Consider the following 12,543-nt stretch of genomic DNA (forward strand, 5'->3'; position numbering starts at 1 on the left):
ATTCAAATTCATTAAGAAAATTATACTATATGACCATCTGGTTAGACAAGGAATAGAATAAAGAGATTGTTATTCTCATCAAAAAATATGCTGGGTATGTAAGGAATGAGCTAAGATAACATGGCAGGAGATAAATCAGCTGCTCTCTCACTCAAAGTCACACTGATAGAAGCTAAGCCCATTATGTCTGTTAACTACCTATGGAGTAGACATGCCAGAATAAGCTTGTACCAGGGCTTCGGTTCTATTGTCATTTGTCCTCTGAGAATTCTTCCTGCGCATCAGTGACATGACTGTACCTCAGATGTCTGAGCACAGCAAGTCTTGCATCTCTAGCTGGCAAGTGTCCAGCTGCACAAGGGATATTGCTACCACTTTGATGTAGAAAAGCCCTCAGGTATTGATCCTCTACGGTAATCCTAGTGGTCACCAATCAAAGCTGTAAAAGCCCAGTTTTTCCAAGTGAAAACCTAAAATCATTTAATTCCAAACAATCTAATACTTGCATTAAAAGTGATCATTTGCTTACTCTTTTCCTAACAGCTCCAGATTGATTCTCAAAGTAATTTTCCAGTTATTTTTCATTCATTAACAAGTACTTACCATGTGCCTTTCCCATCCTCACATGCCCGATAAGCAAATAATGCAAGTTAAAAACGTAAAATAAACCAAGCAACTCTCAGGAATCATTTGGATGCATCTACTTGAGTGTGTTATTTTTGATCTAGAAAAGCACCTTTGAGGCAGATCTGCCAGCCATCCCCAGTTCCCACATTCCAGCCATGGAACGTGAAACTGAATTCCTTTTCTACGAAGCTAAGTGGAAGGTTGTGCTTCAGTTGTCTGTACCCTGTGAGGACAGTAAGAGTGGTTTTACATCACTTCACAAAAGATAGTCATAACCATGCCTCAGTCTAGCATGTCACATACAGCTTCAACGGGCTGTGTCTGAAAAGGAACAAAGGTATTCAGCCTCAGGACTATCCTTATCCAGATCTACAGCTGAAACAAAATAATCCAAAAGAACATATCCAGAAGGAAGGTGCTGCCTAAACTACCTAACCCTGACACCTTCTAAGGAGAAAGCATGAAGGACAGTCCTCTTTTCTGAGACTGGGAACCAATTTTCATCACCACAAATTTGGTTTTGGAAAGGATGTAGACTATTTTCTACTTTTTTTTTTAAGTGACCATATGGTACAATAACAATAAAGATCCCTTTATTTTCAGTGTCCTTTCTGATTAAGAAGAAAATTTAAATACTTAATGCAGTCTTTAAAATGTTCCTAACTGAGAGCCTAACAATATGTTTAATCCCATACTTACAGGACTAACTTTTTAAAAATAAAACTTAAGGGGCCAAACTGGGATAGTTTGCTGAAAAAGGCTTGTATGTAAATCACAACTAGGTTCAGATCAAAGTCCTAGAATTCCTATTTTAGGTATTTTTTTAAAGAAATCAGCTCAAGTGAACTAGCTCACCCAGTTATGAACCAATACAGAAGCTGCCATATATGGCAGAATCACAGAATGGCAGGGGTTGGAATCATAGAATCAGTCAGGGTTGGAAAAAACCACAGGGATCATCTAGTTCCAACCCCCCTGCCATGGGCAGGGACACCCCACACCAAGATCAGGCTGGCCAGAGCCTCATCCAGCCTGGTCTTAAACACCTCCAGGGATGGGGCCTCAACCACCTCCCTGGACAACCCATTCCAGGGCTTCACCACTCTCATGGTGAAGAACTTCCTCCTCATGTCCAGTCTGAATCTCCCCACCTCCAGCTTCATTCCATTCCCCCTAGTCCTATCACTACCTGACATCCTAAGAAGTCCCTCCCCAGCCTTCTTGTAGGCTCCCTTCAGATACTGGAAGGCCACAATGAGGTCACCTCAGAGCCTTTTCTCCAGAGTGAACAGCCCCAACTCTTTCAGTCTGTCCTCATAGGAGAGGTGCTCCAACCCTCTGATCATCCTTGCAGCCCTTCTCTGGACACGTTCCAGCACATCTATATCCCTCTTGTAATAGGGGCTCCAGAACTGGACTCAGTGCTCCAGGTGGGGTCTCACCAGAGCTGAGTAGAGGGGGAGAATCACCTCCCTTGACCTGCTGGCCACACTTCTCTTGATGCAGCCCAGGATCTGATTGGCTTTCTGGGCTGCAAGTGCACACTGAGAGCTCATGTTAAGCTTCTCATCCACCAGCACCCTCAAGTCCCTCTCCTCAGGGCTGCTTGCCAGCCAGTCACTGCACAGCCTGTATTTGTGCCTGGGATTGCCTCGACCCAGATGCGGGACCCTGCACTGGGTTTGTTGAACCTCAAGGGAGGGAAGGGACCTCTGAAGATCCTCTAGTCCAGCCTCCCCACTAGAGCAGGATCACCTAGTGGAAATCAGCCAGGAACATGGCCAGGAAGGTTTTGATCTTAAGGATTGTAATTCAGTTCTCAGTGCTGCAGACACACTGAAGTTTACCTAGAACTGGTGCAACAGAAGTTTCCATTCCTGATGCAGGGCAACTCAAAACAGATTTACAGACCACCCAGAAAGTTTATCTCTAAAGAATAAAGTGGAAATGGTGGCATGAAGAGCAGTTTACTAACTTCCAGCATATTTAAGAACTGAGAAGCATGAAAATGAGATGCAGAGAATTTCTTGGTTTTTTAAGGAAGTACATACCACACACAAATATATTTATACACACACATTTATATGTGCACCTCTGTGTTTGGTCAAAGTAATAAAACCCTCTGCTTTTAACTGAAAGTGTACATTCTCTCAGCTATGTGCTCCAAGTTGAACTCTTCACCTGTAATTCATGAGGGCAATCAGGCCATTGATGGGAAATGCTAATCAAAATGTATAGTCAATGCATAACTTCATCAATGAAATAATAGCACCTCTTGGTGAACAACGGCAGATAACCAGTGCAAAGCTTGCTATATAAACAGCTAAAAAGTTTTTGTGCTACACTACCAGGTGACATCTGATGTTTGGAATTTACCTAAACCAGCAGAATATATTGAGAAGCATTGGGTTTACCATTTCTGTATGTATGCAGCTATAACCATCATTTAATACCATACAAAAGAAAATACTTTGTATGCAAAGAAGAGCTAAACAACCTTAGTCTACAAACAAGGAGTGATAGTCCCTGTAGACATATGACATAATATCTTGGCATTCCACTGAAGTAAGCACTGGCACTCAAGAATAACCTAACCTGTGAGTGCAAGCACAGCAGGATTAAAGCAGACTGTGCTGCACAGCACTTATGACAAGAATGCATTGTGTGTTGTACTCATCCTTCATCTTGGTCTTTTTTTTTTAACCACAGAATGTGCTTCCTTACCTACAGTATGGTTTGGTTATGTATGATTGAATTAAGAGTCAGTCTGCACATACACAATGCTTGATTCAGTGACAACTTAAGATGGATAGTCAGATGTGTCTGTATTGTGGAAGTGGATAGACAACTACTTACTAAGTACTTGAGGGGACAGTTGGGGAAAGTACAAAGAAGCAAACTTTTTACCTTGCATCTATCTTGGCATTTAATAAGAAATAACCATAGTGCATTTTTTTTCTACTTTAGGATATTTTGTATAACTTTTTGCAAATATAAGCAAAGCATTAAGGCACAGTCATACATTTTTAGCATTACACAAAGTGAGCAGTGGTGCAGTCTAGAGATTCATACTTGCATTCCCTCATGCAAGCATATATATGTAAAAATACACCTATGTAATGCAGAGCTTTAGGGTGTAATGTTAACCTCTTACTATATTAAAAGCATCTATTAATAGTTCAGTCTCAGTTCTCTGTTTCTCAACCATATTTTCTGTAGAAAATGTATTTTTTTATATATTTTTCTGTAGAAAATATAGGAGCAAATATTTTAAAGTATTAGCATGATCCCATGACTCTGCATGGCTGGATGTAGAACATGAAATGTACAGCAGCAGAAACTCTTCAATGATATTATTTGATTTTCTTGCAAAGATATTTGTGAAAATAATCTAAATATTACTTATGGGGAGATTATCCACTTTTATGTACAAGTGTAACATAACATTTATAGTTAACAGTCTGAAGATTCTGAAGGATTAGCTCAACGTCAATGTAAGATCTGCCTGCAAAACATTTCGGAGTCTAGAGCTGTGTTATTATCAAAATGACAAACATCTAAGATTTATTTGGAACATTTTAATGACTTTTCTTCAGTCAAACATACCTACTATAGTAGAAGAAACATTTTGCTCAAGTCCTTCTTTAATGTTTTCTTTTTCCTTAGGTAGCAGGTCATTCCACAAGGTAACCCTACAAGTGACCCAAATGAGATATATTAAAATCTAGTAATACAATCCCCCCCAGACTGTTTTACATACTAAGATTGTTTTTTTCCTCTCCAACTCCCAGATGTTGCAAAAGGACAGAAAAAAAAAAAAAAAGACCTGTAAAATTCTCCATCATGAATCTTTTTTTCTGCAAATCCCTTTTTTCCCCCCTTTCAAAAGCAATTCTGAATAGAGGTAAAAGAAGACAAAACTTGACCTTTTGTGATCCCAGCATTAATAGGTCTGTTCATAATTCAATCTGTGTGTGTGTAGAAGCATCCATGTGGAAACATGCAGGCCTGAGAGACATAAAGCCTTTCCCTTTAAACATTATCTGACCCTATGAGTCTGATTCACAAAAGAAGGCTTACGTGCGCATAAGTTGAAAAAAATGCATGCTTTCATTGTGCTGCAGAGAGCCTACACATTTTACTCCTCATTCTCCAGGAAAACTCATCATGGAAGTGACACTTGTACAGCATTTGGGTAAGGGAATGGCAAATGAAGACAACGTAGCCAAAAAAACCCCACCACATGCAAAGAATAAGCTGCTTTTCTCATTAAAAATACAGGAGGGTCATCTCCTTGGCTGGCATATAGCAGGAGACCAGCACTGATGTGAGAGAAGTTGGATTTGATGATCTTAGAGGTCTTTTCCAACTGAAATGATTCTATGATTCTGTAAGTTGAGGTTCCCTGTGTATTGCAGCCTTGTCAAATTCTACCTTATGAGAGAACTGTTTTTCTTGCTATACTAAAACTATTTTCTTCTTCCATAATCTGTCCAGCAAGGTGACGGAAATATCAATAATATAATGTTTATAATATCTTAGAGTCTACTGAACTGCTTCTGACTACACAGTACAGAGGATTCAAGACAACTCTGTAAGGTATGTTCTAAGTTAAAGTCTACTGGTGTTACTGAAAATCTATGGAAAATAAGATATTAGTTATTTTTATTATGTCTATATACAAAGCCCATCTATCACCAGCATCTCTTCGTGCCTCTCCTGTCTAGTTTGGCACTGTAAAGTCAGCTGTCAGTTTAAATGCTGTATCACTGAGAGTCCACTCATGTTATCAGAGTGCTCAGAGCCACTTTGCACTGAACCTGTCAATTGAAATCTGAACAAGGGGCAGGAAAAACATGATTATAAGAATAACAAAAGGAGTTCACATTCAGTGAAACAAATCTCAGCTGGTATAGATCAGCCAAGCTTCAACAACTTTGGTATTGATTTATACTAGGATCTGAGCTCAGCATCTCTAATTATTTTCTAAACCAGACAAAATTAATGGCACCAGGGATGATGAGGAAGACTTTTGTTAATAAGCAATGAGTGATGTAATTCTGCAAAATGATGAGTTCCCCATCAAAATTTCCAGCATCTTCACTCCCAATAGAGAGGAAATAATGAAAATCATATTCTGTACCTATCTGCATCTACATATGCCCAAATGCTTTCCAAAGATGGCTTTGATAGCACTTACCTTCTAGAATCTCAGAGGAGGGCTGTTAAGGAAGGAAAGAAATGGAAATTTCACGTATCTTTATTGCTTTAGTTGTTAAACAGAAACAAGACTATTCAGCAGGGAATCAGAAAAGAGGAGAAAACATCTTTGAGCAAGGCTGTGATGGTGCCACAATCAGTCATTTACTATGGGTGCAAATGTTCACCTTTTAAATAATATACAAAATACCATGTCCCCAGTGACACCAATCCTGTTAAACAATCAGTCTTTGTTTGCCACCTTGAATGTCATCTTGTTAGTGAAACAAAATCTAATCTTTGATTGACTAATTATATTTCACTAATTTGTACAACACAGTTGATAAATAATATGCCCACTAATGTGATACAACACCTGTTATTTGAAGTACAGTAAGGAAGAAATTGTTTAATTAGACAAATTACAAGATTAAGAAATATTTAAAGACAGAGCTGGAACATTCAGCATGGAAGTATTACTAAATTGGTATTCATGCTGATGTCAATAATATCAGTACCAAAGGACAGGAGAAATCTTGACAACCAATTGAGTTATTTAAAGGACAAAACATTACCTGAGTGGTGGAATTATAATTCCATCAGAAAGAACCAAAAAATTGTGGCTACATTCCACTCAGCAACCACTTTTCCATGCTGTGACACGGGCAGCAGCTTCTCACCTCCTCCTAGTTACTTCATCACTGTTCACAAGTTAAAGGTGCTCACAGATGCAAGTTAAAGGTGCTCACAGCTGCAATGATGAGTTCTGTCCTTCAGATTCAGACTCACTCAAACCCAGGTGTGACCTTGCCTCTCCTAGGTGCTTTGGGATTGGGTGCTACAGTGTCTGGCACTACTTCCATACTCTTCAGTGTGCCAGAAATCTTCAGGAGGATAGTTAGAATGGCCAGCAGATCAAAAGGGATGATTCTGACACTTTGCTCTGGTAATATGTCCCCTGGAGTACTGCATCCAGCTCTGGAGCCCTCAGCACCCAAACAGCATGGACCTGATGGAGTGGGTCCAGAGGAGGTCTGCAAAAATCAGGGGTATGGAACACCTCTGTTATGAGGACAGGCTGAGGGAGCTGGGGCTGTTCAGCCTGGAGAAGAGAAGGCTCCAGGGATACCTAATAGTGGCCTTCCAGTACCTGAAAGGAAGTACAAGAAAGCTACAGAGGGACTGTTTACAAAGGCCTGTAGTGATAGAACAAGGGGCAATGGTCTGAAATTAGAGTAGCATAGACTTAGATTGGATGTTAGGAACAAGTTCTGCACCATAATGGTGGTCACTTCCAACCCAAACCATTCTATGATTCCATATTTTAAACTTTATTAGTGTTCACTTGGTCTGCAATATAAGGAAATTGCCTTCAGAATGAATAACCTGACAACTTCATACATCCCAAATATGTTTTTCAGTAGCCAGTATGTTAAATCTAAGAAAAGAGTCTCTAATTTATGTGCAGTAGAGATGAGGTTAAAAAAAACAATTAAAGCCATGCTACTTCTGACAGTAGACAATTGCTTTTGTAAGGGTTATTTAAAACACTCAGTCTCCAACTCATTAAGGAGGTCCTATTTAAATACTTGTACTCTACCTGTGGTAGGGAATAGAATAGAATAGAATAGAATAGAATAGAATAGAATAGAATAGAATAGAATAGGTTGGAAGAGACCTTTGAGATCACTGGCCTCACATTTGTCTTTTCCCTCTTCTGAACAGTGAGAATTCTATGTTTTTGCTTTCCCCTGGATACCTGTCAAAGGAGACTGGTATGAGAGGACCATTTACTTACTTCAAGGAAACCAGGATTTCATGTACTTTCCCAAAGCTTGATACAATTCAAACCATTTAGGGGTGGTAAATGAAAAATCTAGAAAGGGGGGGGAAAAAAAGGGTCTGTATAGACTTGCTGTCACATGGCGATTTGACTGACACTAGTACACCCACTGGTTTTCAGCAATTACAGCTGAAAGCAAAACCAGAACAACTGGAAGCAGATGGGTAAGCTTTTAAGTAAATATAAAAGATTATTACTGCTACCCTCATCAGAGAAAAGTTTTCTTCCTGGCATGAGCAAAGGGCTAACAAAGTGAGCTGTACATGATATGCCTTTTTATTTGACCAAACGAAAAAAAAGTTGTTATTTTGTTAGTTCTGATTCTGAATATGAGAAAATTCCTGGACACTTACAAAGAATCTGAGAACTATCTTGACAAATTCTTATGGCACTGTGCTCAGGATTTCAGAACAGACAGACCTGCATTTTTATGCAGAGGCAAAAAATAAAGTAAAACATCTTTGAAGAAAAAAAAAATATACAGGAGTCTAAACCCAAAGAGTTGTTTTAAAGCAAATTTTTTTTTCAAATGTACATACTGCAGCTTTAACTTCAATCTAATGGAAATGAAAGACACAAATACAGAATCCTCCATTTTCAGCATGCACGCCCTTTCACTCTTGTATCATGCCTATCACTGTTCAATTGGACTTTACTGACTGAAAAAAAATAGTATTTAAACTGGTGGTTACACTTCAGACAGAAAACAGATCAGTTTCTGCAGTCAGATGAGTGTAACTTGTCCAAAAAAACAAATATACTTAGATCACTGCAACATAATGCCTTTCAAAGACCAGGATCTGTTCCTGATCACCCTTACTTGATTCCTTGCATAACACCTGAATCTGTAGGAGAGACAAAAGCTAAAAGCTCTACAAAGCTGCTGTTCATAGACTTTCTGAAAGGCTTTGGTGAAGAGGGCGTAAGTCCAGGTTTGCATGTCACTCAATTAAATGAGTAAAAAGCCACCAACTTCAGCTGACATCACTTCACTGCAGCTGAGGGTCTGTCCCAGGACATTCAGGATACACAGAGGGAGGGACGAGTCAATTGTACGTATGGATAAGTTGAGATCACAGGAAAATCCAATGGATCTTTGGGTCTTCACAAAAGGCTACAGAAGCTACACAGAAGAATAGCTCTTCCTTTTCCTCCCCCGACCCTCCACAACCAGTGAAGAAAGATTCTACTATGAGCTCCTGATCAACATCCACGAGGCACAGAGCAAGACACATAGATATTAAAGAGAACAAGATGGGCATTCACTTCTGCAGCAAATTTCTCCTCTATGCATGGATTTCTATAGAAAATACAGCTCTTTCCATGTCCTTTTTGCTGTACTTATATAGACTTGTTCAAAAGTATGCCAATTTCTGGTGTTCATGTGAAAATTTATATAGAAATAAGATGTGGAAAGAGCAAAGATATTTAGTTGAGTTTTTCTCCCATAACTTACCCACAAGGAGGTTTTTGGGGTTTTGGTTTGTTTTGTTTTCAATTAAATCTCTAGAAATTCTAATCAGGTTCTAAGCAAAGTTCCAAGAACATCAGAATACCATTGCTGATATCTAAATTTTGCTAATATTGTGAATTTCTTAATCAGAAATGCCTGGGCAGGATTATTGTTAGGTGGAAACTGGTGTCCTGTCTGTGCTAGCACTCCAAAAGGGAGCTAAATTGTGTTGAGAAAGCTATATTAAGGATAGAAAAAGGATGAAAGCATGATAAGCAAAAATATTTTGGTTTGGAAAACAAAGGCTAAGAATTAAAAGAAAGATAAAATAAATTCAAACAAGCAAACAAAAAAAAAGATGTAAAGAATACAAATTTGTAAAAACAAGGCATGACAAGACTAAGTCACTGAATTAGAATAACAAAATCAGCAAGTTTCAGGGCTGATATTTCAGATTAGAAATCCACATTTTACACTTTCCCAGCTTTCTTTTTATTGCCATACAAACCTATACAAATTGAAAATCCATGCTTCCTCGAATCTTGTAAGAAACACAAAGAATATTCACATGGATATAAGGGATATGATATCTTATTTCCTTCTAACTCAAGCAGCCTTCTGCAGACCTTACTTCATGCTGCAGCAAAATGCTAGCATTTTTTATCTGATCTGCTAGCATTTTACATTCCATTTGCCATGACTAACAGAATTTCTCAGGTGCAAAAATCTGGAGAACCAGGAGTAATGTGGTATTAACTCCATGAATTCTTCACTACACTTCTGTGTGTCAACACTGGAAACATACCTTCAGCAACATTCCAGTGAGCACTTAACTTCCCTCCATGTTTTGTAACTAACATATTGCAGGGCTCAGTACGATCCTTTTTTTTTGCTATATAAAAATTGTCTCTTGACCTCAGATGTTGGACAAATGCAGCAAGACTTTAATGTCTCAGTACCTAAATTTGTAAAAAAGAAGTAAATATTTATTCCCCTTTTTAGTAAAACCTCATAGCAATAAGAGGACACAAGGCTCATTTTCTTTAGAATAAATTTTGTGCATATACGTATACGGAGAACTAACATATACAGTGTATAAAAACTAAGACATAATAGATGATATACTACAACAGTGTGCAAAAGTTACAAGATTAAGTAATAGATCTTCTAATATTTGTTAGCTGATCATATGAAAAAAAACAATAGTTTCAAACCAACATATTATTTTAAACCACTGGCGTCCAAAGGAAACAGGAATTTCTCAGTAAAAACCCATCATGCCAATTAACTTTTAAAAGTTAGTATTTGTAACCAGAGAGCAAATAGCTGCTGGAAATGCTTTTTCAATTACACTTTATATACATATTGATATAAACAATATTGTTTAACCAAAATCCTACGACACTCAACCTTCATATATATATGTTGACAAGATTCTCCAATGGTTTGTTACCATACAAAAGAGTGGGACAAATTACTTATTTATATATACAAAACATGCTTATAAAGGCCAGCTGCAGGTATTTTTTGGAAAGTGCATTTTAATAAGGTCCTATTCAGTGGGGGAACAAATGGGGAAAAAGTAGTTTGCACTACAGAGTTTAGTGCAAGAGCTTTCTCCTTTTTCTAACAACGAAATCAATCATTTGTCCAGACTGTGGGGAGTCAGAGTTAGTTACTGAAAAGAGCTCCATATATAAACAAGTCAATAACTCATTGTGTGTTATTGTTGGACTGAAGAAGTCTGCTTTCAAAAAGCTGCCCCTGCTTCTCTGAGAATGAATGTCACTGTATTCAGAGAGTGAGAGAGGGGTCTTTTGTTTCTAGCTATTGCTGACTGCCATTTATGTATGGGAAAAGAGATGTGGCTGCTAGTTGTCTCAGGAAACCCATACCATCACCACCACACCGTTCTACATTATGGTTGCCCTGGACCTTACTTTTGTAAATGTACCTCTGTAAGAGGATCCACATATTTCATTGAGTTTCTGAATTTACTAGTAACATTTGTAAATACTGTTTTCATTGTAGAAGGAGATTAGAGGAAAGAAACATTTTTGAGCACTTTATTGAAACTATGGCATTGCAAGGAATATCAAGGTTTTCTGAGTAAACATCACCATGTTTACTAACTCAACAGCTCATAAGTGAACTCTAACATGAGTTTGCACTATTTCATTTTTCTTCTTTAAAAGAGAGTAAAACCCAAAGTTGCTGAATCATCTTGATTCAGACTAGGAGGGGAAAAAAACAAGATGCTGATTTTGTTCACCTAGCCAAGATTGCTTCCTTACCCTCAAGCCCAACTCATTAAGGAAAATTCCCACCTTTGAGATTTAATAATAAAAACTGGAGGGTCTGGAAACAACATTGTCATTCCACAAGGGAACTCAGGGGAGTCACATTCGTATCTGTTAAGCTATTCCTATGTACAAGAATTTTTGAGAGCATATATAGCTGTAGTCTAGATTTGACTATTGTTGCAAGTTGCAAACTTCACTGATTTCTAAATAATTCTTGGGTTTGTTGTTTGGTTGGGTTTTTTTTGGGTTTTTTTGTTTTAATTTTAAACTTTAATGGACTTTTTTTACATTGACATAGAAATCAAAATTTCTTTATTGTTGAGCCTAGTACAAGTAGAGAAAAAAATAACGATGATTATATAATTCCTTTGGAATTAGCACAGGTTCACACAGGAAATCAGCTTTCTCCACATTTCAAAACATTAACACTTCCTTGGACTAGAAAACATGTCTTAAGTAATCAAAAAATAGAGAAGAAACAGCATCCTTTTGCCACCAGAAACATCATGATGAACATTTGATATATTTAGAAGGCAGATCAATAGGGAAAGCCCAAAAGGAAAAAGCCCATCAATATAGTTTCAGAGAGTAAAATCATGACTGCACTGGACAGATTTGCAGCTCACAGCTGATCTAGTCTGTGCAACAAAAGCATGGCTTCAATGAGCATCATTGCACTTATCCTGGATATTCAGAATTACTGCTCTCCAGCAATGTCACTCATGCCTCTAAGCCTCTGTGTGGCTATAGGTCAGGCTCAGGTGGAGTACACTGTACAGCTCTATTATGTTGTGAAACTTGTAATTTTGAGTAGCTTTTTATTATCAGAATCAGCTACATTTACAGTAGTTCCTTTTGTCTGTTAAAGAGTAATGAGATCTGTGTACTGGGGAAAGCAGGTGACCTCCTGGGTGAATATAACCATTGAAGAACTCATGTCAGACACAAGAGATGAATCATAAAAGTAACAGTTACTAAAGCTGAAGCTGCATTTAAAAGCTTTGTTAAAACCCAGATCTGTACACAGTTTTCCTGAGTAAAAAACCCACAAAGACTACGCTTACACCTTAGCAGTGCTCTATGAAAAAATCTGTCTGCAAAGGAAGGCAGGCAAAGCC

General features: G+C 38.1%; 1 protein-coding gene across 1 annotated transcript in view; it reads right to left on the bottom strand.

Annotated features, from left to right (window-relative positions):
• Window positions 1–713: 713 nt before the first annotated feature.
• DCDC1 (doublecortin domain containing 1) overlaps window positions 714–12,543 on the bottom strand; it is a gene marked incomplete at its 5' end in the record, with an annotated part of 64,775 nt that continues 52,945 nt past the window's right edge. Inside the window, 2 exon segments of the mRNA XM_054172008.1 lie at window positions 714–850; window positions 5,828–5,849. Of these exon segments, the coding sequence (XP_054027983.1) occupies window positions 714–850; window positions 5,828–5,849 (159 nt within the window).

Source organism: Dryobates pubescens, chromosome 22 (assembly GCF_014839835.1).
Source record: "Dryobates pubescens isolate bDryPub1 chromosome 22, bDryPub1.pri, whole genome shotgun sequence".
In the NCBI taxonomy this organism is placed as follows: domain Eukaryota; kingdom Metazoa; phylum Chordata; class Aves; order Piciformes; family Picidae; genus Dryobates; species Dryobates pubescens.